The sequence below is a fragment of the Clarias gariepinus genome, chromosome 8 (assembly GCF_024256425.1).
Source record: "Clarias gariepinus isolate MV-2021 ecotype Netherlands chromosome 8, CGAR_prim_01v2, whole genome shotgun sequence".
NCBI lineage: Eukaryota > Metazoa > Chordata > Actinopteri > Siluriformes > Clariidae > Clarias > Clarias gariepinus.
In genome coordinates, this window is record NC_071107.1 from 30,747,392 (window position 1) to 30,771,778 (window position 24,387).

The 24,387-nt window shown below is 38.4% G+C and overlaps 1 protein-coding gene across 2 annotated transcripts in view; it reads left to right on the forward strand.

Annotated features, from left to right (window-relative positions):
• The window catches only part of LOC128528790 (CUB and sushi domain-containing protein 1-like), a 401,372-nt gene that overhangs the window by 230,602 nt on the left and 146,383 nt on the right, over positions 1–24,387 (forward strand). For both annotated transcript variants that reach the window (XM_053501914.1, XM_053501915.1), the window contains exons 6-9: positions 7,849–7,961; positions 9,447–9,524; positions 12,960–13,041; positions 16,103–16,227. In XM_053501914.1, the coding sequence (XP_053357889.1) occupies positions 7,849–7,961; positions 9,447–9,524; positions 12,960–13,041; positions 16,103–16,227 (398 nt within the window). The remainder of the gene's footprint in view (positions 1–7,848; positions 7,962–9,446; positions 9,525–12,959; positions 13,042–16,102; positions 16,228–24,387) is intronic.

A 24,387-nucleotide genomic window follows, 5' to 3' on the forward strand; every position in this document is an offset into this window, starting at 1 on the left:
GGCTCCAGAGCCAGCGTGACCCTGGCGATGATAAAGCAGTTATTGAAGAATGAATAATAACATTTCTGCTTTGTAACATGAGCTGGATTATAGGAGAGATACAGACTCATATGCTGCGATTAGGCTCAGTGCCCTTCACTTCATGTCGATCGTAATCTGATATGTAGACATCGCTCTCAACACTTACTGCCAGCATCCACTAAAGTACAGATGAGCTTAATGAATATTGCAGCAGCCTGTAAATAAAGTAAAGACTTGCCCCTCTTTGAAGACTTTACTGCTTATTAGTTATTTATTAGCGTTCTTCCTTAAGGCATTCTTCAAATGTAATATATGTGTATCAGAGATGCATGTAAACATTTGCTGGGTGTCATCTGAACATTTGTTGTAAGAATTTTAAACATGCTGGGTGATAGCTGTGCTGAAGTACCAAAACAATCGTCCTGTTCCAGCTAATGAACCTATTTGGATCGAGACCATGTAAGTTGGCAAAATGTGTTATGTGTACCAAATAACACTTATTTACAGAAAACATCTCACGGCCTAAAAATAAGGAGCGCATTACACCGTTCAGATGTGTAACCAAACATGGATTGCTTTAGAAAACAGATTACACGTAAGATTAGTTTTATTTTCACATGACTGCCGGAAGATCTTGCTTGCGTCTTCATAAACAGCGAGCTGGAATCAAAATAAGGGTCAGTATTTTATCTCAGGACACAAACAAATTAAATTCGAATGCAAGCTCAATTTCTAAAAAGTTCTCCTAAAAAACTGGTATATAAAGCAAACGTTTTTGCCTTTACCGCTCTCTTAGAAGCAAAGTCGTCTTGCTGACTTTCATCCGCGGCTTGTTCAGCAATGACTTTCCCTTTACGCTCCAGTGAGCTTCACTTTCCTAAAAAGAAATAGAGGGGACTCGAACAGCACCCTATGTTAATTGCAAGTCACAGCAGCTTATTACCAGATTCCAGTCTCTCCCTCTCCCTCCTTCTCACTCCCTCCTTCTCTCTCTCTCTTTGTCTTACCAACTGATGTAACTGATCATCCTCAGCGGAAGCAGAAACAGGTAGAACATGTTAAATGATAACTGAATAAATTGACCTGATCTCAACATTTAAAAATTACTAAAGATTGGCCCTGTTAGTTTTCCACGAAATTTCAGCTGAGCAGTTTTAGACAAAAGCCTCTTGTAAGGCCTGTCGGTATTCTAGTAATATGTGAGTGTAGTAGTCAGTAGTGGCACAGAGGTTATGGTGGCTGATCAGACGGTCAGGGGTTCAAGCTCCAGCAGTGCCAAGTTGGCACTGGGCAGCCTTTCAGCAGGGGCTTTAACCCTGTCTATTGTAGGGGCGCGGTATCATTACAGACCCTGCGCTCTGACCCCATGTTAACGTGGACGTGTCTGGGACTCTAGCCTAGTCTCCAGACTTTTTCTGTATTGACTTCATCTTGTCTTGAGCATTAGCCTCGGTAAACAAGGTCTTGTTCTCATTGGGGGAAAAAGGATTTATTCACTGGCACAATGCGCAAATAGAGCCAACTACAGTAAGTGACGTACTGTACAGGCTTGTCCTGCAGTTTTTTATCTCGATCTAGACTTCTAGAGTTTTGCTTTTCTTTTGGACTGTGGATTGGATTTGGCCTCAAAACTATGAACTTGATGCCGTAATCATGACTACAGCCCTAATTACACTCATTGGCTACATCATTAGGTACACCGGTTCATTGGGTAAAGCCACTCTTTAATAAAAATATCTCATCACCCAATGATATGGCATTTGGGAATTTAGAGAAGACGATCAAGATGATCTGCTAAAGTTCAAACCGAGTATTCGTCTGGGGAAGAAAGGTTATTTAAGTGACTTTAAATGTGACATGGTTGTTGGTACTTGATGGTCTGGTCTGGGCATTTCTGAAACTGCTGAGCTACTAGGATATTCATGAACAACCATCTCTAGGGTTTACAGAGAATGGTCTGAAAAAGATAAAACAGCCAGTAACAGTTCTTGGGGCAAAAATGCCTTGCTGATGCCAGAGGTCAGAGGAAAATGGCCAGACTGGTTCGAGCTGATGGAAAGGCAACAGTAACTCAAATACCATCCCATTACAACTGAGGTATGCCGAAGAGCATCTCTCAACATACAATGTGTCAAACTTTGAAGTGGATGGGCAGCAGAACACCACACTGGTGCAAGCTCCTGTCAGCTACAAAGAGAAACCGTGGCTACGGTTTGCATGGGCTCACCAAAATTGGACTACAGAAGAATGGAAAAAACATGCCTGATTTGGTTGGTAAGGTCAGAATCTGGCTTTAACATAAAAGTGTGGATCGATCCTTACTTGGTTCCGGCTGATGGTGGTGGTAGTGGAATGGTGAAGGGATATTTTCATGTCACAATGTGACAACCTTACTAACAGTTCAGCTTTGTTTAAATGCCACAGCCTGCTTGAGTTTTGTCGTGACCATGTCTATCCCTTTATGACTACAGGAACACGGCTGTTTTCTTTAACATAACATTGAGTTAACTGTACTTAAATGATCTCCACACTCGCCAAATCTCAGTCCAGTTAGAGCACCACCGACGTGGTGGAACGGATGTGTAGCCGACAAATCTGCAGCAGCTGCATGATGCTGTCATATCAATATGGACCAAAACCTCTAAGGAATGTTTCCAGCACCTTGGAGAAGTAACAAGGTGTACCTAATGATCTTTGCATCTTCCCAAGGGTTTCCAGACATGCATTTAAATATTTAATACATGAAGTCAAATGTTAAACTGATTACACCACCCTGCTCATCGCCACTGTTATTTCAGGGTTTTTGTGCTATATACAGTATAGCCAGGTTTTAATGATTATATAATTGAAGTAGGTCCTTAGTATTACTGCTACAGTACATTTATTGTCCTACTTGTGTATGAAAGTGTATGAGGCATGGAAAAATGTTATCAGTTGATTGGCACCTGAAGTCATGAATCTAACTGCCACAAAAGAAAAACATTTACTGTAGTGTAAGAATTGACGAGTTAAGCACCAACCAAGGCAGTTTCCAACTCTAAAAAGGCGCCCCGAAGCCTCGTAGTCTGTCATTGTCTCACACAGCTTGGCGAGCCCTCACCATGAACTGCAGACAAAGACATGGAGAGAGCTCACATCACTTAGCGCAAAGTTTACACACCTTAAACTCCACCAGGGGAAAACTTTTAATAGGCACCCTGGTATAAGTGAAGAAAAGAAATAATAAGAAAAAGTGCTGTTGCTGGAGGATGGTGTATCTGAAAAAGATCAAAGAGGTGTTGCAACCACATAGTCCCCCTTGTTTAAGAAAACAAGCTGTACTGATTTTCCCTCGTGAGAAAAGTCGGAGTTTAAAATTATATATTGTAAGCAGTTTCAGTCACACTATTTAATGGTGTTCACAGACCTACCTGACACCTGAAATCCCTTTTGACCACTAAAATAAACCTACAGTATATAAACATTTATAAAGACTTGTTTCAACAGGAGCAAGCTGTTATACTGTATTGTATTAAAACACATCAGCAATAAAGTAAGCTACAAAGTTCGTCTAGACACCTTGCATCATCAAGCTTCATCATCCCCCTTTTTATGCCAAATCACTCGTGCATTCACTCGATATCTATAATTCTTATTCTGTACAGCGCTGCAGGAGGCCTAGAGCCTATCACAGGGGCCTTGGGGCAGTACGGAGGGGTGCACCCTGGACAAGGCGCCAACCTATTGTGCGGCACAAGGACACATCCTCTTATGCACACACAATGGGCAATTTAGAAGCACCAATTAGCCTAACCTGAATGCCTTCGGATTGTGAGAGGAAACCAGAACACCCAGAGAAACCCACCAAGCACAGGGAGAACATGTAAACACGGCCCGTGCAGACCCGAGTAATTGAACCCTCAACCCTGAAGTGGCCAGGCCACGATCATTCCAAGTCGGTAGAACATACAGTGAGGTCAATAAGTATTTGATCACCCTGTGATTTTGCAAGTATTCTTACTTAGAAATCATGGAGGGGTCTACAATTTTCAGCATAGGTGGATTTCCACTGTGAGAGACAGAATCTAAAAAGAAAAATCCAGAAATCACATTGTATGATTTTTGAACAATTTATTTGTGAATTACTGTGTCAAATAAGTATTTACCCTGCTTATCAGTCAGATTTCTGACCCTTAAAGACTAGTTATTTTGCTTTTAAATAGTTCATATGCTTCTTACGGAGCCACTCCATGGTTTTCCTTGCTGTGTGCTTTGGGTCATTGTCATGTTGGAAGACCCAGCCACGACCCATCTTTAATGCTCTGACTTTGGAAAGGAGGTTTTTGCCCAATATGTCACAATACATGGCCCCGTTCATCCTCTCCTTAATACAGTGCAGTCGTCCTGTCCCCTGTGCAGAAAAACACCCCCAGAGTATGATGCTTCCAGCCCCATGCTTCACTGTAGGTATGGTATTATTGGGATGATACTCATCATTCTTCTCCCTCTAAACACGGAGAATGGAGTTAAGACCAAAAAAGTTCTACTTTGGTCTCATCTGACCACAGGACTTTCTCCCATGACTCCTCTAGATCATCCAGATGGTCTCTGGCAAACTTCATATGGTCCTGGACATGGGCTGACTTGAGCAGGGGAACCTTCCATGACGTCTTAGTGTATTACTGATGCTAGCCTTGGAAACGATGGTCTCAGCTCTCTTTACGGCATTGACCAGCTCCTACCGTGTAGTTCTGGGCTGATTCTTCACCATTCTTAGCATTATTGATACCCCATGTATCTACTTAGACTTTGGCTGATTGTGGGGTGCACAGGTGTCTTTATGACAGCGAACGACCTTAAACAGGTGCTACTAATTTAGAATCATGAGTAGAGTGTAGCTGGACTATTTAAAAGCAAAACAGGGCTTTGAAGATCAGAAATCTGGCTGATTAGCAAGTGATCAAATACGTATTTGACACAGTAATTCAGTAATAAGTATTTTGTAATACTAAAATTATATATTAATTTTAGTATTACACAGTAATAATAAATTGTTAAAAATCATACAATGTGATTTCCGGATTTTTCTTTTTAGATTCTGTCACTCACTGTGGAAATGCACCTATGCCAACTTTCTGTCAGTTTTTATGAACGTGATTCATAAAATCAATTTGCTAATTGCTAAGTTAAGTTACATGCTTTATTGTCATGGTCTGTTAAATTAATCCTATAGGAAAATTCCTTTATGGCTACAAAGAGCGCTATAGTCTATTACACCATACTAAACTACACAAGAGCCTTTTAAAATTTTAAGTATAATAACCCCATATTATTAAAATAATAGTACAATATATCAAATATATAAAAATATAGTACAGTAAACCCTGATTATTATAGCAGTATAGTATACTATACTGATTTCCTGATTATGATACATTTTAGTAAGCCCTGGTTATTATAGCAATGGTTTATTATTTATAAAAACTATGGTATAATTATGCCTGATTATTATTGTAATGGTATAATATGGTAGATTTCGTCCTTGTTGTTGTAGAGAAAGAACAGAATAATAACACTTTTACTATATTACATTATTACGATAGTAATTGGGTGCATGGTACTATATTATGCAAACTTGAATGCTACAGTTTTAAACTAAAGTATTATAAGCTTTGATTATTATAGTAATAGTATAATATATTACTATGCATTTTAAAAGAAATAGAGGCAGCTTAGTGTTTTTTTTTATTTTTATTGGAAGGTCACAGGTTCAAACCCCAGCACCATCAAGTCACTGCCACTGCTGGGCCTTTGAGCAAGGGCTTCAATCCTCCACTGTATAAACGTACTATATCACATACGGTTTATATATTAGTCTATACACAAGAGATCACAAAATTCACAGTTCATATCATATCAGAGGTTTTGGTCATATATTGGATCATCATTCGTATAAAAAATCAAAGGTCGCTTTCCATTTATTTCTTGTAGAACTAAAAGAACACCTAAAGCAATTATTTTCTCACACTTAAATAAAAACAACATTTAAGATGTTTAGTGTTTAAATACAATTTTAAATAAAATAAAATGATAATACGAGGCATGATGCTATCTTGATAATAAAAAGATTTTTAGTGTAAGTATGCAAATGTATAATTGGGCTACAGTATGAGTTTTAATACAGATGCTATTATTTGGCCTGGTTGTTGTTAGAGTGGGCAGGATTTCAGCACTGTCTAGGGGATTTGCTGGCATGATCTACAAACTTTTGCAAGCCAAAAAATGAGCACGGAAGTGAAAATATTTTGGCAAAAAATATATATATATTTTTGTATTCTGGAATGAGCCCACGTATAATGTCATACAGTAACAGTACATTTTTAATTATACAGCAGTTAGTTTTAACCAAGTAATCTAATTGGATGAGAGGCACTTGATACATATAAAACAGCACTGGGATGTTTAACTCTACATCATGTTAATTATACTAACTATTGCTCGCCAGCATGGGTGAAAATAGATCGGTCCAGTCCACAGTACTGGAAAGAGAGGAGAACAGCTGCCTGCCAAAACCCACATTCAAAACCAGTTATGTAAGCAAGAAAGCCCTTGGGATAATGTTAGGTCTTCTTAACCAACACTTTGTCTACTTATAATTTCTTTCAAGTCATTCCAAATTGCCTTTGAACTACAGTACGTGTTTTGTTACTTTGTTACTCAAGCAACAAAGTGAATTTGCTTCTAAAATAGCTTCTTACATTCTGAATCCCAAATCAATCTTCAACTCCTGATCAAGGGCACTACTTGGTGTGTGGAACAAGACATAAATGAAATTTAACCATAGAACACAAGCTGATATTCTAAAGCGGGATAAGTGGAAATATAACGTACCTGTAAATCTTATATGTTTCTCTGGACTGTCCACCATGACTTATTCTCCTCAGCTTTAGGCTTTATAGTACCAGCAAGAACTTAAACTACTTATCCCACTGTTAATTACACTCACTGATGGTCGGCAGCTCAATGTTTGTAGAATAAAAGCTGTTTTATAAAAGCGCACAAGAAATCACACTCAAAGTCATGCTGTTGTACTTAATATTATTCCACGGTTCACATGCGAGTCGACCTTTGGTGAAAGATCCATATCAATACCAGATCACCTCGGGTCTGCTAACCCACTACTATACTATACATGTACTGTTTGTGATTGTGCCTTCTGATTAGGAAAGTGAAGTATAGTATAATGTATCAGGCCATTATCATTATGGTAGCAGTAAATAATTGTTATATTAATATTACACATTACAGTCATGGTGTAGTCTCTGCTCTTTATAGCAAGAGCATAGTAAGCCATGACTCCTAATACTGTACTTTTTCTAATTGATGCTAAAAGTCTATCATAATTATTATTAAAATACTATAGAATAGCACGGCAAGCAATAGTTCTGTATATAACAGTAAGCCTATGTATAGTATTAGTATAATATTGTATAGTAAGCTGGTATTAATATGCCTTCAGCATATTCTCGTGATTTGCTGTGACAGTGCGCACACCCACTTTTCAATAGTTGCTTTTAGTGAATGCCATCAGTCAAGATGTCATACAATGACAAAGACCAAAATAAGAATGCATGCTGTTACTTTGCCTAAGTCCAAAAAATATCGCCTCCACTTAACTGTTTATTATAGTCGTAATGGCCTTTTCAGAAAACACACCACCATGCTGCCCTTTTCCAGTCCCGATTCACAACAAGCATGTATAATTCTACAGCGCAATTTGCCTTTTCCTGTCTTCGATTTCTATTGCCGATTTTGCTCATTAGGTCTTGCTATTTTTTCCCGCTCTAGGCTCACTGGCATGAATCTGCCATCACCTGTCATCAGCAGCAAGAACTGGCTGCGGCTGCACTTCACATCTGACAGCAACCATCGTCGGAAAGGATTTAGTGCCCAGTACCAAGGTAAGTGTGGTGAGGAGAGGCCCGCCTGTGGCTAGTACAGGTGAAGCACTTGGCATTGAGCGAGTGCACGCCGCCTGGTGTATTGTAACACGGCTAAATAAGACGCCACGGTGTGCGCGTGTAGACACACAGAGCCTCTGTAAGCAGATCTGCTGAAGCTTGCATCGCATCTGATTTTTAGAACAAGAAACAAATTGTGAAAGCAATAGAGAAATTTGCATTTTTCATATGAATAATGCAAACAAAGACGTTTTTATATTATTTTCATGAAATGGACTGATGATCTGGGAGGCAATTTGCATAATGAGCAGGTGATATGGGGTGTCCTGGGCAGAGCTTGAGATTTGTGGACTGGGAATATAAAGATGCTTCTGTGATGTTTTCCTTTTTATGTGATCAGCTTTAGCCGAAAGAAAAGAATGTTATGTTTAATACGGTTGTCATATATTTATTTTATGAAAGGCATATTTTATACCCAACTTTAGCACACTGGTCTCTTAATTTTCCACATAGGACTTTCATTCAGGCCAACAGATGGAGTGATGTCATAAAGTGAGAAATAAATTACAAACATGAATTTACCTGATGATTTATGACTCATAATTGTCATCGCACCCAACATAATTACAAGTCTAACTCCCCAGTGGACACACAACCCAAAGTAGATGCAAATAGCAGTTTCATTACATTTTCTGCCAAATTTTCCTTTATGACCATGTTATTGAGGTTGTGTTACTCACTTGGGTGAAGATCACATGATGTGCCTTGTTCTTATTTGTGGCAGATTTTTAATGCAAATTTCCAGGCTCTTGACATTTTTATTAAAAATAATATCTTAAACTGTACAGTAAGTCTCTCCAGTCCTATACTGCTTAACATCTAGGATTTTGGGTTTTGGTTAAAGACGCTGAGATAGCGTACTGTATGCTACCCTTTCCGTTCAGACAGCATGGCCTATTTTTTCTGCATTGTTTTAGTGCCATAAAAGACTACATGAAAAGGGTCATTTTGTTCTTTTTTACAGCCTTAGTGTATATAATGAAAGTGTAGTATACATATAAATAATGAAAATATTACGTTGCAAGAATCCCTGCTACCATAATGCACTGATACACTGTGAATAAAAGAGAGAGAAATGCATGTCTTTAAATCTTAATAGAAGTTGTTAAAGTTTGTTGTTAATTTGTTTCCGTCTATTGGCACATGCTGTAACATTTAAATTTTAAATAACTATTTTATCTACATAAACTTTTTGTTTGTTTGATAATAAAGATTTTATTTTACAATACAGTACATTATGGTCTAGCCATGACTTAAACGGACAGAGCTAGCTTGTATCAATGGGAAATTCAGAACCTGAGGGTTAAAAAAGGCGTATTAGTTTGCTGGTAAAGATGAGTTGACTGTGCTACGTGAAGCAGTTTGTTTCTAGCATGAAAGGATTGTTTTTATGCATGTTTTATATTTTTCCCGTTCTCTTTACAGTAAAGAAGGCCATCGAGCTGAAGTCCAGAGGGGTGAAAATGCTTCCGAACAAGGACACGAACCACAAAAACGCAGTCTGTAAGCACACTTTTAATCCACTTTGACTTCACTTGGACGATAAGAGTTCAATAACGAAGGCTTCCTAAGTAAATATTTCATTAACAAAACTACACAGCTAAAGTGGAACGAAAGTGAATTTCAGAAATCTGTCAGTTTGGTTTAATGCAGTCATCCAAATGAGTTCAAAGTAGTAAAGATACAGAAGAGATCTGAAGCTGAAGTGTCTTCCTCATAAGACGGAAAATAGACTTTTAATACATAGTCAGAAGCAGAAATACAGTATAAAGCAGATAGGGCTCAGCATCTTTATAGCTTTTTTTCCCCTTCCTTATTTCAATTTAATTAAGCCGAAAATTTATCAAAATGAACATTTGCCCAAATTTCAAATCGTTACTTATTGGATTACACAACATCAAACTGTCCTGTATCAATAATATTAATAATGCTCTGCTTCATTTAGCATGCTCTGAAGCAATTAAGCAACCGAACAAGGCTCCCGACTCCGACAAACTTGCTGCTTTGCTTTATCTGTAGAATGCATACACACGGAAACAAGTCTGTAGAGTTTTCCCTAGCACATCATGTAATGTCGTAAAAACAGAATGCAGTGTGTCTCATAGGGTGTGCATATGGTAAGCATTATAAATCTTCTGCATACAAGCACGAGCTTGGATGACTGCTGTGGGAATGAGAATACATGTCACTTATTTGAGAAATATGCAATATGTGGAATTCATAGAGGCCAGCATAGCATGGAGGAAGTGCTGTATATGTATATACCCTTTTCTTACTTGACCACATATTAGTGAAGGGTGAGAGAGGTTTTAGTTTGTACAGTAAGTGGACTGTTCTTGCCAATCCTTTGTCCTCTTGTAGGAATCACAGACAGAAGTTTAGACAGGGAGTCGTGTACTTAGTATAAGTCAGATTTCATTTCAAGTTTAAATAACAGCATGTGAGGTGTAATGCAATGGCAATATCCTGATCTACTATGTTTATTTGTAAAGTACGTATATGTAAACATTTAGAAGTTTAGGGATTTTAAAGGCGTAAATCAAGTCCGTCTGGAATCAAAGTTAAGGTGCATGTACCTCTACGTAGAGTAGGTACAGTACATTACCATAGATCTTGGGCGTTATACCTTTTCTGCACACCAACTGTCCAGTTTGTCACCTAGAACGTGAGTACAACGTACATCATAATCTACTATCAGCTAATTTTCACAACCCTTGTTCAGTGCAAAAAGATAAATGAAAGTTACTGTGTATTAAGTAGTTTTAGATAGCCATACGGATAGTTCTGGGGTTAAAAAAAAAAAAAAAGAGTTGAATTTGTACCTAATTCACTATTACTATGAAAGATACCAACTCGATTTAACTCAGTGGGACTGGAACGGCTTCATATGAGTCTCAACTGAACTTTGAAATGTATTTTTGCATGGCCCGAAGGTTGGCCCCAATTACTTACATATTGCTCACATTCCTAGTGACAAACTTCGTAGTCGAGTGCTATGGTAATGTTTACTTTTATTTAGACGTGGACAAAATGAACTTTATTTTTAAAATGTATTAATATTTTCTAAGAATAAATAAGTGAACACATTCAGAAGTGACTAATATTTATTTTAAAGAGTATAGTTCTTTTTATATCTGACATCTTGCTCCCTGCCATTAACTTCACATCTGACTGCTTGTGAACATAGAAAAACCAGCATCCCACAGGATGCCAGTCTGATGTGCTTCTCTAGTCCCGACCAGATGTCTGGCAAGCTTTCCGGAGAGGAAAAAGATGAATAGCGTACCTTCTATTCATATCTGTATTCCAGTTCAAAATAAAGTATTTCTGTTCAGCTATGAACTTGATCTTGATTAGCTTACTGGTGACTAGACATTTGACATGCTATTGAGGTTACGATACTCAGACTTTCACTGCTGTAACCCCAGGAACTCGATCAATAGTGTTGACTTAGACCAGGCTTGGCGAGGAAAGTAAATGAGCTTATGCTTGACTTGCAAGTTGTTGGTGTAAGCTATCTGATAGCAACACTGAGCAGGTCATATAATTCAGATAATTCATTGGGTATCCTATATGTGCACTATATTAAAAAGATATCCTCAGTTATGGTGTTTCTTGACATCCTACCAAAAAGTTGATTTCAAAATTGGTAGTGCATTTAGTAGATAGAGCTGATGACTCCACGTCACTGCAAATTTAAAGAAAGAAAAATTATCTCATGTTATAACATCCTTAAAAATGTTTTATGTAAATGAAATGTAATTGACATCATTAATAAGGTCATTATATAAAATATTTTCGATTTACAGGATGGTGCTTTGAGAATGCTTTATTTAAAACATATTTGTAGCGGTATTTACAAGAGAGAAGAAGGCCAGGGCTGTTTCTGTGCTCTATGCCTAAAGCACAATCCGAGAGATGACCTAATGTGATTTAGGCCAGTAAATGAACCTGGACAATGCCACAGAATGATGTAGTGTCGACGGTGCGAACACAAACACGCCAACGCCCAGGAGAGCTAGGGAACGTGACGGGCGTGTGCTATGACCTTTTCTTTCTTTTAAGACTTCTTTCTCTCTAACTCTCTGTCACACATTCATTTTAAGTACACAAGCCCCCCTTTCTCTCTCTCTCTCTCTCTCTCTCTCTCTCTTTCTCTCGGAAAAAGCCTTGAGCCTCTGATCGCACCGTCCCCTGTCAGCACAGACAGAATAGGCGTTTCATCTATGAATGCAATCCACCAAAGCACTCTGATACACCTTCCTCCAGCCTATTTTACCACTGCAGACTGGACCATTTGTTGTTTTATGGTGTTGACTTTTTTGTTGTTGTTGCTGTTGTATGGTTTGCTCTTTTTTTTCCCCAGCATATCTAGTAAACTACTTGGAAACCTTGTTGTTTCTTTCCCCCGTAATCTTGTGCTCCTGTCTCAGTGCTGAAGTCCCCATCCTACCACTCGAACAGGTGGTGTGACATTTTAGCATGTCCCAAATGAAAGGTTTAATTTAAGAAAAAGCAAAATGAAAATCAGGAGCTAGTACAGTTGGACTGGCGACATTCTTTTAGAGGTTGATTTTATAGCCCAATAGAGGGAAATTTAGCTTTGATTAAAACTAATGGCCCTGATCTTGTTATAACATGAAGACATGATTTAGTGTGATTTTTCTTTTTTTTTTTTTCAAAAAATGTGAACATGCCATGGATCACTAATGCACTTTTGCTTGCCCGTGTTAAACACATTAAGCTATTAACATTTTTTCAGTACTTTGGTGGTAGAGTTGTAGTTTCAGAATTCAGTCTTGTCTTATTAAAATGCATACATTGTTTTATTGCCTTGCTAAAGCAAATGAGCTGATTTGTTTTTAAATCATATGCTTTTTTTTTTTTTTATTTATTTTTTTTTATATGTACCGACTCCATTCTCTTCCTTTCATGCAGTGAGCCAAGGAGGATTGAGTGCAGACATCTGTCCGGATCCAGGGATTCCAGAGAATGGGAAACGAATTGGCTCCAGCTTCCAGTGGGTGCTCCCTCTGCTCCTCTTATCTGCTGCACTTGTCCTGTGTAATGGGAGTTTCATGGCACAGTTGTAATTAGAGGCAGCCCTGCTGTTTGACATTATGTAGTTTGATCCTCCGTCGTCACTGCTAAGGACATAAAAGTCAAAGCTGCTCAATAGGTCTTGCGCTCCACTGGGAGATGATCCCTTTGTGAAGCTCAGGTCCTATCACTGCTACACAAGTCACAGCAGTCCTCAAGCTGGAACCCTTTTCATGCCATTAGCCAGAAAAAAAAAATAAAGAAAGAAAAACGCCTACTGTGCAAAAGTCTTGGGTTCATGCAAATTCATCCTATAAAACAAAGCTTCAAAAAATAATGAAATGAAACACTTTATATATTACAGCAGTATTAAACTATCAAGGGCGGGATACAACACTCTGCTTTTTCAACATGTATCAGTAGACTCAGGTACAATTCATGTAATTATTTAAGGATTTAAGTTTCAGCCTTCCACAGTTCTCACCGCGGCTCTGATCGTCACATCCCAACAGTCCATATTAAAGTGTATTATGTCAGAAAATAATACCAAAATAAACATCTTACAAGCAAAGCACGACTTCCTTTTAAGATGCACATCTATTTCTCCCCCTTAAGACGTACTAATAATTTCCTAAAAGTAATGCTTTGAATTCTGAAACTCCATGTTCTTGTACAGTACTGACTCGGGCACGTACTTCATTGCGGAATTTATATGATGAAAAATGAGTGAGCCTAAGACGTTTGTACAGTACTGCACTAAAAATAGAAAGTTAACAGTCTTTAAAAGAATTATCTCACTTTGTAGCTGCCTGTCATGCAGGGGGGTGGGAGTGTACACTAAAACTGCAGGACAGACTTTGACTCCAATTTTATATATAATAGTCTATTTGGGGTGTAATGAATGCCGTAAATGGCTGTCATGCTTTCTTTCTTTCATTTTTTTTAAACACTTGCTAAATATAGCATCAACTACTTTTGAAACAGCTCCTCAAGCTACCAAGCTTTTCTTAGACGAAGAAAAGGTTTAACAAAAACAAAACAAAACACACACACATTAAAACACAACAGAAATGAATAGTGAGAATTACCTGGATAAGAGAGAGAGTGCATGATCATGGCGAGAAGGCAGCAGCACAGCCAGTGACACCGCTTTAAATGCTAACTCGATAAAACTGACTCGAATTTAACGGATGTCACCGAGCTCTGTAATGTGTAAAAATACACTAACCAAAGTAGAAAAGGGATAAACGGCTTTAATCTCCGCTTTTGGAGAATAGGATACATATAGCCACTTGGGGGCCAGGTAGGAAGGATGTGAAGTAAAGGATGGATGGATGATGCTACAGTACGCCATGTAAAGTTACGAACACACGACGATAATGATAATGAGAAGACGATAATGAGATTACTCACCAGCTCTGGTGGTTATTTGGAAAGAAACAGAATAAGGCGTTTAGATATTTTTTAGAAAGGTTAAAAAAAAACGTATTTTACTTCCAAATGACATCTTGTTAAATCAAGTACAGTATTAACCAAGTAAAATACAGCGCGTTCAGAACGTCTCTCCGCAGCAGCCACTTAGAGTAGTGTTAGTAGTGTGTTGACGTGCACTCGTTTGGCACCACCAGTCTGTTGTACATATCCGAGTAGTCCTTTGCCTAATGTCAGCCGTGTATTTTTGTGTGAAAATGTTAACTATCAAAGAACCTGTTTTTTTTCTTTTAGCAATATTTTTTACAGCTGTTAATAAGTACAAGGATTTAGTTTGTAAAAAAGCGCTTCCCGAAGACAAGAATACCACATTGCGATACTGTGTGGGATTTAATAAATACATACACAAGTGAGAATAATATTGAGATTCATTCAACGAATATTTTACCATAACCTACTCTACTTAAGCACTGACTTTTTGAATGCATGTTGTACCGAAAGTAACGCAAAGCGTACATTAATTTTTATTGATTAAAAGTGGGTGTTCATATTGCACATATTGGTAGAGTAACTCTTGCTCTATACAAAGGCATTACTCAACTCCTTGAATTTGGGGGAACCAGCACTGAAGACAAACCATGCAGTGCGAGACCATCAGCAAAGGGAAATTTTCCAAAATGATTTTAGATGGCGCAAGTGTATCACTTACTGTATATATGAGCGAATATGTTGTGTTGGACCATTGTACAAAGGAAGAGTTACTTTACCAACATGTGTAATTTAAACCACCTATGTCAATTAATATAAAAAAAAAGTTGTGCCCACTTTCGGTACAGCCCTTGAATGAGTCTTTTGATTAATTTGTTAACAAACAAAAGAGCAGTTCCTGATAGCTGACTCAACCTTGACTCAATTTTTTCTTTTAATCTTAATGTAATGAACCCAGCTATCCAGCTGCTGATTCAAGTGCTTTGTAAATTAAATTGCATAATACCTATTTACAGTACGGACGTTTGGACACACCTTCCAATTCAATGCTTTTTCGTTTAGTAATCTATTTTCTACATTTTAGAACAAAACTATGAAATCACACATATTGCATTAGGTAATGAAGTAACAGCAACACTTAGGAGGGTCAGCTCTTCTGGAACAGTTCTTGCAGGAACACTCTTAGGTAGTGTACTATTAGGCCAGGAGTAGTTCAGTGGTTAAGGCATTACTACTACTACTATTACTGATCTGAAGATCTCAGGTTCAAACATCACCAAGTTGCCACTGTTGGGTCATTAAACCAGGCCCTAATCCCTCAACTGCTCAGATGTATAATGAGATAAAAATGTAAGTCGCTGTTGATAAGGGCATCTGCTAAGTGCCATATTGTAAATGTGTTGTCAAATGCATTTGCAAAACCCATCAAGCACTATGATAAAAGCTGGCTCACATAAAGGCAGAAAAGACCATGGAGGTAGGTTGCGTTTTCAAACTTGTGACAGGTAGTATATTTGACAAATCAGCGAGAAACTCGATTGCTTTGTGTAACTGGTCACTTTCTGACTGTCATCATTTTTTTTGATTGTTAGTTTTTTCTTCTTAACCTTGGTTTTCTATAGTGTTGGAGCCAGTATCCAGTTCTCCTGTGATGACAGCTATGTGCTGCAGGGATCAAAGAGCATCACTTGCCAGAGAGTGACAGAGACCCTGGCTGCCTGGAGTGACCACAGGCCGATCTGTCGAAGTGAGTGTGAACGCAGCCCTGAGCAGACACTTTCTGTAAAGATGCTGTCAGATTCCGTTAAGAGTGATGTACAGTGCATACAAATGGGGACTGTGCAATCCAGTGTTTTAGCTCGGGAAGCTTGTGGCATCAAAGGGGTATATGCTCCATCACTGAGCTATAAAACAGCTAAAAATTGTTTAGGTATTACATTATTTATGTTGCACTTTATCTGCAGTTCATGAAGACGAGACACAAGTGCATAAACTCAGCATGATCCCTATTATCCGCAATGTGAAACAAAATCACAGTAAGCGATGTCCGTAGTTTGAGTGTACATATATTTGAAATAAATTAATAAATAAATAAACAAACAGGGGGGAACAAACAAAAAGGGGAATGCATACTTAGAATGAAGGCAAGCAGGACTTTGAAAAAAAAAAAAACCCCAGAAAAAACATGGCTTAGTAATGCACAAATGCACTCGATGCAAAGTTTGTAGTGAGAAACAAAAGGTAAAAATAGTCAAACTAATCAAAGTAAATCACAAAATAGCTGAACGCATAATGATAATTAACTAATAATTAAATAGGGACTAAAACCCAACAAAAAGTGTGTTTAAAATGTAAACAAAAGCACAAGAAGGACTAAACAATTAAAAGAAGCTCTCATGGAGCTGGGCTTCACACCGAGAGGGGAAATTGGTGACAATTATTCCATTCATAGTTTAATTTCTAGCTGTGTACTGTTTTTGTTTGTTTGTGCATAAATTATTGAATCGATTAAAAACAAATTATCAGGGAATGTACCAGTAAAATAATTGAAGAGCAGTCACCAAGTCATACATATGTAAATATTACTCAATAAAATGTATATGTGTAAAACTCCATCTGATACTGAACTCTGTTTGTTTACTAATGAAGTAAATTAAGCAATTACGCTAAAATGCTTTTCTCAATACCAGAGTTATTCAATTAAACTTAAGCTTGTATGGGATTTCGCACCAAAGAGAAGTTAAAGCCTGAACAGTTTGAAACCGGCCATGAATTCATTTTTTGTTTTCCATCCATATTCAGTACTTTCAAGGCATTCGTCTAACAAATTAATTAGACATGATGTTTGCTTTGATTACGCTCCGTCATTTCGAATGCCTTCCCACTGTGCCTCTTCTTGCCGCTCACAAATCCACCAACCTGGACAGAAACATAATTTAATTGCACAAGTTTAATTAAAGTTTTGCTTACTTTAGCAAACATGTCTGATGGTAAATTCATAAGCTGTAGTTTGAGAAAAGAGCTCAACTATGAATTTAGGATACAGAAATGGAGATTTGCGTAATGAATGCTAATTTTTGTATGTTAAAAAAACAAAAAAAAAACTTTTTTGTATTATCCTGTTTGTGATAATGTAACGCTTAGGAAGACCATGTAGTCTAGGCCAGATTCTGGGAAAGTGTCCAGGCAAATAGATGGTACAGTTTATCTGGGAACCTGTCCTGTGTTAGGGGTTGCACAACTGCTCGTTTTAAATTGGTTCAAGGCATTTCCATTTTAAGGCTGTTTTATGTATGCAGCGAAGAACATTCCAAACTGCACTTAAATTATATAGATAAATATAGCTGGGTAGATGTACAGTATTTTATTGATCCCCAAGGGAAAATTTGGGTGCTAAAGCAGCAGAAGATATAATGGAAAGACACTGTATACAAATAATGCACTGTTAAACCAAAAGATTTCCACCACTCAAAGATGAAGCAAATATATTGTAACAAAGGTGCATGTGAAAAATCTGGGATATGTTAAGCGGTAAGAAAGCGGTCAGGGTTAATAATCTATGTGTTGGATGCAGGAGAAATGGGCAATAATGAAGAACTAAGCGACTTTGCCTAGGGCCGAATCGTTATGGTCAGAAAACTCTGAGTATCTCTGAAATGGAATGGCTGGTCGGGTGCTCCCAGTGAGCAGTAGTGAGTGCAGACCCACGGTCATCTAAGAAGTGACAAACCATGAACCAGTGATGGGGGTTTTAGCCGCCCAAGGCTCATTGATGCACCAGGGCAACAAATCCTCTCCTGTCTGGGCCGATCCAACGGAAGGACAACTGTGGTACATTTCACAGAAAATTTCAATGACGGTTCCAAGAGAAATGTGTCACAACAATGCTCATCACACCTATAGCCGCAGACCTTGGAGGGATAGAAGAAGGTCACCTGGTCTGATGAATCCCATTTTCTTTTGCATTGTGTGGATGTCCAGATATGTGTGCGCCTTTTTCAGGGCAAATGATGGCACCAGAATACACTGTCGAAAGAAGACAGTGAGTGGTGTGGAGGCTGGTGTGATGCCCTGGGAAACATATTCTAGAAGACCCTGGGTGCAGGCACTCATGTGGACATCTATTTGAAATGTGACGCCTACCTGAACATTCCTGCCATCCAGGTAAACCCCTTAATGGTAATGGTATGTCTGGAGAGCAGTGGCCTTTTTTGAAAGCATAATGCACTCTGCTAAACTAGACATTGTTCAGGAATGGATCACTGAGAACTTTGCCCTGGTCTCCAAATTTTCCAAAACACAACTTGACTGAGCACCTGTGCGATGCGCCAAAACAAGAAATTCAAGCCTTGGTCGGCCCATCTTGCAATGTGCACGATTCAATACAGTATGCTGCAAATGTCTTAATTCCCGTCAACACCAGAAATGTTGAGAACCTTACAATCCATGTCTCTGCGCTTTTTTTTGGAGTACAAGTCGGACCAGCAGCATATTAGGAAGACAGTCATAATATCTTGCCTTCACACCCCTTCCTGCGAATAGACAAATAAATATTTAACATTTAAAAAAATCACACATAGTGCCACAACATCAGTGCAAGAGATATAACAAGGTCCAGAAATCAACCTCAGATGTGGACCAAGTGGTCAGATATTTTATGAGTATGAATTCGTATTGTTCATTCGTGTACTCTGTCCCATTATTCACCGCGATGAGACATCTTGCATTCTGATGACAGCTGCTAGGAAAGACCCTTAATAGCGCTTCCTAGAGTACCATGATAGAATGAGCTTAGAATTAATGGCCACAGAGGATGCAAATTAAATTTCTTCAGCAGCTTCAACACTTTTTTTAGGCCACACTGTTAAGAATGAAATAAATTGGTGCAATAAATGTGCATAATGTAAAATCTGTGTATGATATAATCCGATTTATGGAAGAACCACTTCTTAAGTGCACCATGTGGACAAGCTGGTAGCTCAGCAGCAATCAGTGATTCCAAGTTCTAGTATGCAATCTCTTCCCTGCAGACATGTAAAGTAGAAAAGTTTGTTATAAAGAACGTCATCCTGGCAATACTTCTATTTAAAAAACCCTGACATAAAATCTATAAGTGAAATCTAGTGATTGATCAATTACACTGCCAGTTGCTACTGTCAGAAGCTGATTTGATTGGACATTGCATCAGCAATTAACTGCCTAATACTTTGTGCTTGGTACAGCTTCACTAAAAGCATCTATTGTCCCATCTCTAATTTGTTTGTTGGACTTGCATTTGGTAGAGTGTGGCAGTAAGAAAAAAAATTCTGTAACAGTCTCTGTCCATTTGTATTTTTCCTCTTTTTCTGTCTCGATTATCATAAGGGGGCATTTCCACACTCCCGAATTTGATTCCTATACAATGTCTCAAGAAAGTGAGGTGGTGTGTGCCTTGTTTTTTAATGCATCATCATAAAAAAAACAAACCAAAAAAAAACAATCCTTCCTGGGCTGCCACTGTTAAGAACCCCTACAGTCCAGCTTTAAACAACCTTTCAACATCCCGTTTGCCCTCATAATCATGTGGTGACGAAGGACATCTGCTTAAGCGCTGCCTAAGCAACCTGGCTCACTGGATTTAAATTTGACATGTAGTGAACTACGTGGAACACTTTATTTTCACCACCAACATAGTGCAGATAAATAAGGAGGATGAATCGATTTGGCCTTGTTTGCTAAGTGCTTATTTCTTTTTTATTATTTTTTACAATCTATGCTTAGATTGATGAAAACCTTTCTCACTTGATTTAAATGAAGGATAAAAGAGGGACCTTCATAAACGATATCCAAAAGTGGGATATCCAGGTCGCTGTTAACAGGTGAGCTGACAGGTAAAAAAAAAAAAAAAAAACCTTCATTGTCTTGTCAAGTAAAAAAGGTATCAGTTAAAAGAAAGTCTTGACAGTTCATAGAAAATCAGAAAATCATGAGGCGTTGTAGGTGCTCTGTAAAGGTAAATTATTATAGAAGTTTGGTTGGGCATAAGCCCGACTCAGTTCCACAGTCAAAAGTATAAGTTATTTGTAAGTATATGCAGGACTGAAATGGAGGCTAAATGCATGTAAACTGTGTTTACACACCTACTGTAAATTTCTGTAATATCATTTACCTACCTCTGTCTAGCGTTTACATATTTGACTAGCCGTTGCCTACTTCTAACTAGTGTTTTCCCATCTCTGTCTAGCATTTACTCACTAATGTTTACCCGCCTTTGTCTAGCGTTTCCCCACCTGTCTATCATTTAATCACCTCTGACTAGCGTTTACCAACCTATGACTACCATTTACCCCCTTCTGGCTACCATTTACCCCCTCTGACTAGCGTTCACCAACCTCTGACTACCATTTTCCCCCCCTTTGACTAGCGTTTACTCCCCTCTGACTAGCGTTTACCCCACTCTGACTAGCGTTTACCCCACTCTGACTAGCGTTTACCCCCCTTTGACTAGCGTTTACCCCCCTCTGACTAGCGTTTACCCACCTCTGACTACTATTTACCCCCTCTGACTAGCGTCTACCCCCTCTGACTAGCGTTTACCCACTTCTTCGTTTACCTCCCTCTGACTAGCGTTTACCCCCCTCTGACTACCGTCTACCCCCCTCTGACTAGCGTTTATCCCCCTCTGACTAGCGCTTACCCCCCTCTGACTAGCGTTTACTCACCTTTGACACCTGTTTACTCACGTCTGACTAACATTTGCTAAAGTTATATACTCTCAACAGCACAGGTAATTCATATTGTTTTGTCAGACCAAACTGTAGTGTTTTCTATGTTGTGCTGCTTAATCAGCATTCACGGAACCTTGGCTGTTTACTGTGACCAAACACATCGCTTCTTGTGTCAGCCAGTTAACACTAAAAGGCGCCGCGCCAGTGTCACCTACTAAAAACGCCATTCAGCGGTCATTTGACCGCCTATTGTTTTAAATGGGAAGCTGCTGCTGACACACAATGATCGCTAGATGGCGCTTTCACCCAAAGCAAATAGTTTAGCTCCAAGATCAACTTGCACTTATACAATGCGCCATTCATTCCCGCATTGATAATCAGCGGTATCTTTTTTACATATTCAACTGAGAAAACCTACTACAGAGTGTCTAAGGAACAAAGGAAGAGGGGGAAAACGGCAGAAAAAAACAAGTCATTTTTTGCATTATAACCCAAAGTTTTTGGCATGACTTTTTTCTGCCGTTTTTTCTCCTCCTTTGTCCATCTAGGGGCTTCATACTATAACAAAAAGAAAAGCTCTACTTAATTTTATATCGTATGGAGAAAATGTTATTAATTTGTTCATTCTATTTGAAGCTTCTGAACGTCTCGGAGCAGCGATTTAGAACTCGCTTCCGTGAAATTATCGCTAAAACAATATTAAATTTGATCTACAGATCTACCACAGCAGATAATAAACTATGCTATGTCATAACCGAAGCAAACACCACGATTATGCCTCGTTTCGTTCGGTGTTGCTAGGCAACGAACCAGGAGCCTAATCGGCGGGACTGCTTATGTTCATGTAATAAAAGAGAGGGAAATGTGGAGGTGATGTGTGGCCACTGAATGCGAACTAAATCAAAGATTTCGGTAACTACACTGAGTGTAACATCTGCATAGTGACACTAAACAGCTGAACACCTTCACTTTCCCGTTTACCTCTGAGCAAAAAAAGCTGTATTTTGTGTGTTAATATTTAGAATGTTTATAAAAGTACACGAAGTAGGCGCGCACGCGCACATACACACACACACGCACACACACCTCCCCTGAGCCCTCGGTCAACAGCTAATGACCGTCGATATGCAAATGAGTCAAGACGTAGCCTAACGTGGTGTCGTGTCGGATTTCAGCGGTCACGGAGGGGACTTTGAAGCAGTTTCAGTGTTTTTTCAGTTACAACAAGCACAGCGATGAGTCCACGTTGTTTCACTGGTTATAACATAGTGACACTAAACAGCTGAACAACTTCACTTTTCTGTTTACCTCTGAGAAAAAAAGCTGTATTTAGTTTGTTTATATTCAGAGTAACACCTTCCAACCACCTCTCATGGTCTATTGTTAGTTTTAATGATTTGGCAGAAACTAATTATCACTACATAAGTACCCCCAACACCCCTGATCATGAGTTTCAGCTGAAACTAATTCTATACATGCAACAGAAAATGTAGATGCAGATTTCAAATGTATAAAGGTGCTCTCTCTCTCTCGCTTTATATATATATATATATATATATATATATATATATATATATATATATATATATATATATCAGCGGTCACGGAGTGAAAAGACTTTGAAGCAGTTTATATATTAATCTAAGCTTGAACTTATCAACATTGTTTCGTTCAGATTCCGCTCCAGTGTGTTTCTTAATCTTTATATATATATATATATATATATATATATATATATATATATATATATATATATATATATATAGCTATTACTTGACCCTGAAGTTTAGTTTAGCACACAAAAAAGTCCTTTCTGGTAAATCAACTGCATATGTATTTTATTTACAGCAATTCATTAAAAATGAATATATATTGTACAGTACAAGGTAAACACGAGAAAGATTACAAAATGAAAAAAAAAAACAGTGTCTTCTTTATAAACAGCTTATACTGTGCGTCGAGATGCTGAAATCCCTTGCATGTTGCCCCTCAATTTTATGCTTCCATTTCAAGTGGAGAGATATTTGACCGACAGCTTAGAACAAAAGAACTGTAAGTGTGATCACAACCCCCTCCGAACGACCGTGCCATCAATCACTGACCACCTCAGAAGTTCCCTCCAATGTATGCTGATGTTTGCAAGTATTTTTGCAAAACTATGGCACTCTATTGAGAGCTGGTTGGAATGTGTTATTTATTTATTTATTTATTCTATACAAGGGCACTAACTACACAGATCAAACTGTTACCTTATTTTATTCTTATACTCATCGCTGTGCTTGTTGTAACTGAAAAACGCTGCAACTGCTTCAGGGGAGGTGTGTGTGTGTGTGTGTGCGCGCGTGCGTGCGCTGCAGCCTGTGAATGAATACGCACAGCCGAGAACAGAGACATGAGGGACATCTAATACCGTATTGTGTAGTGTCCCTTTTTCAGCGGATTTCTCTGCTACCGCAGATTAGTTTATCAACTTGTAATATATTAATTTTAGGAATATATTAACATGTGCAGACATTTAGTTGAGGGGGCGCTGCCCCTCTTGCCCCTGAATAGAGCCAGCCTCGATTACACACACACACACACACACACACACACACACACACACACACACGATATATATATATATATATATATATATATATATATATATATATATATATATATATATATAGCATGCATCTTTATACATTTGGAATCTGCATCTACATTTTCTGTTGCATGTATAGAATTAGTTTCAGCTGAAACTCATGATCAGTGGTGTTGGGGTACTTATGTAGTGATAATTAGTTTCTGCCAAATCATTAAAACTAACAATAGACTATGAGAGGTGGTTGGAAGGTGTTACTCTGAATATAAACAAACCAAATACAACGGAAAAGTGAAGTTGTTCAGCTGTTTAGTGTCACTCTGACATAACCAGTGAAACAACGTGGACTCATCGCTGTGCTTGTTGTAACTGAAAAAACACTGAAACTGCTTCAAAGTCCCCTCCGTGACCGCTGAAATCCGACACGACACAACGTTAGGCTACGTCTTGACTCATTTGCATATCGACGGTGATTAGATGTTGACCGAGGGCTCAGGGGAGGTGTGTGTGTGTGTGTGTGTGTGTAAGTGCGCGTGCGCGCCTACTTCGTGTACTTTTATAAACATTCTAAATATTAACACACAAAATACAGCTTTTTTTGCTCAGAGGTAAA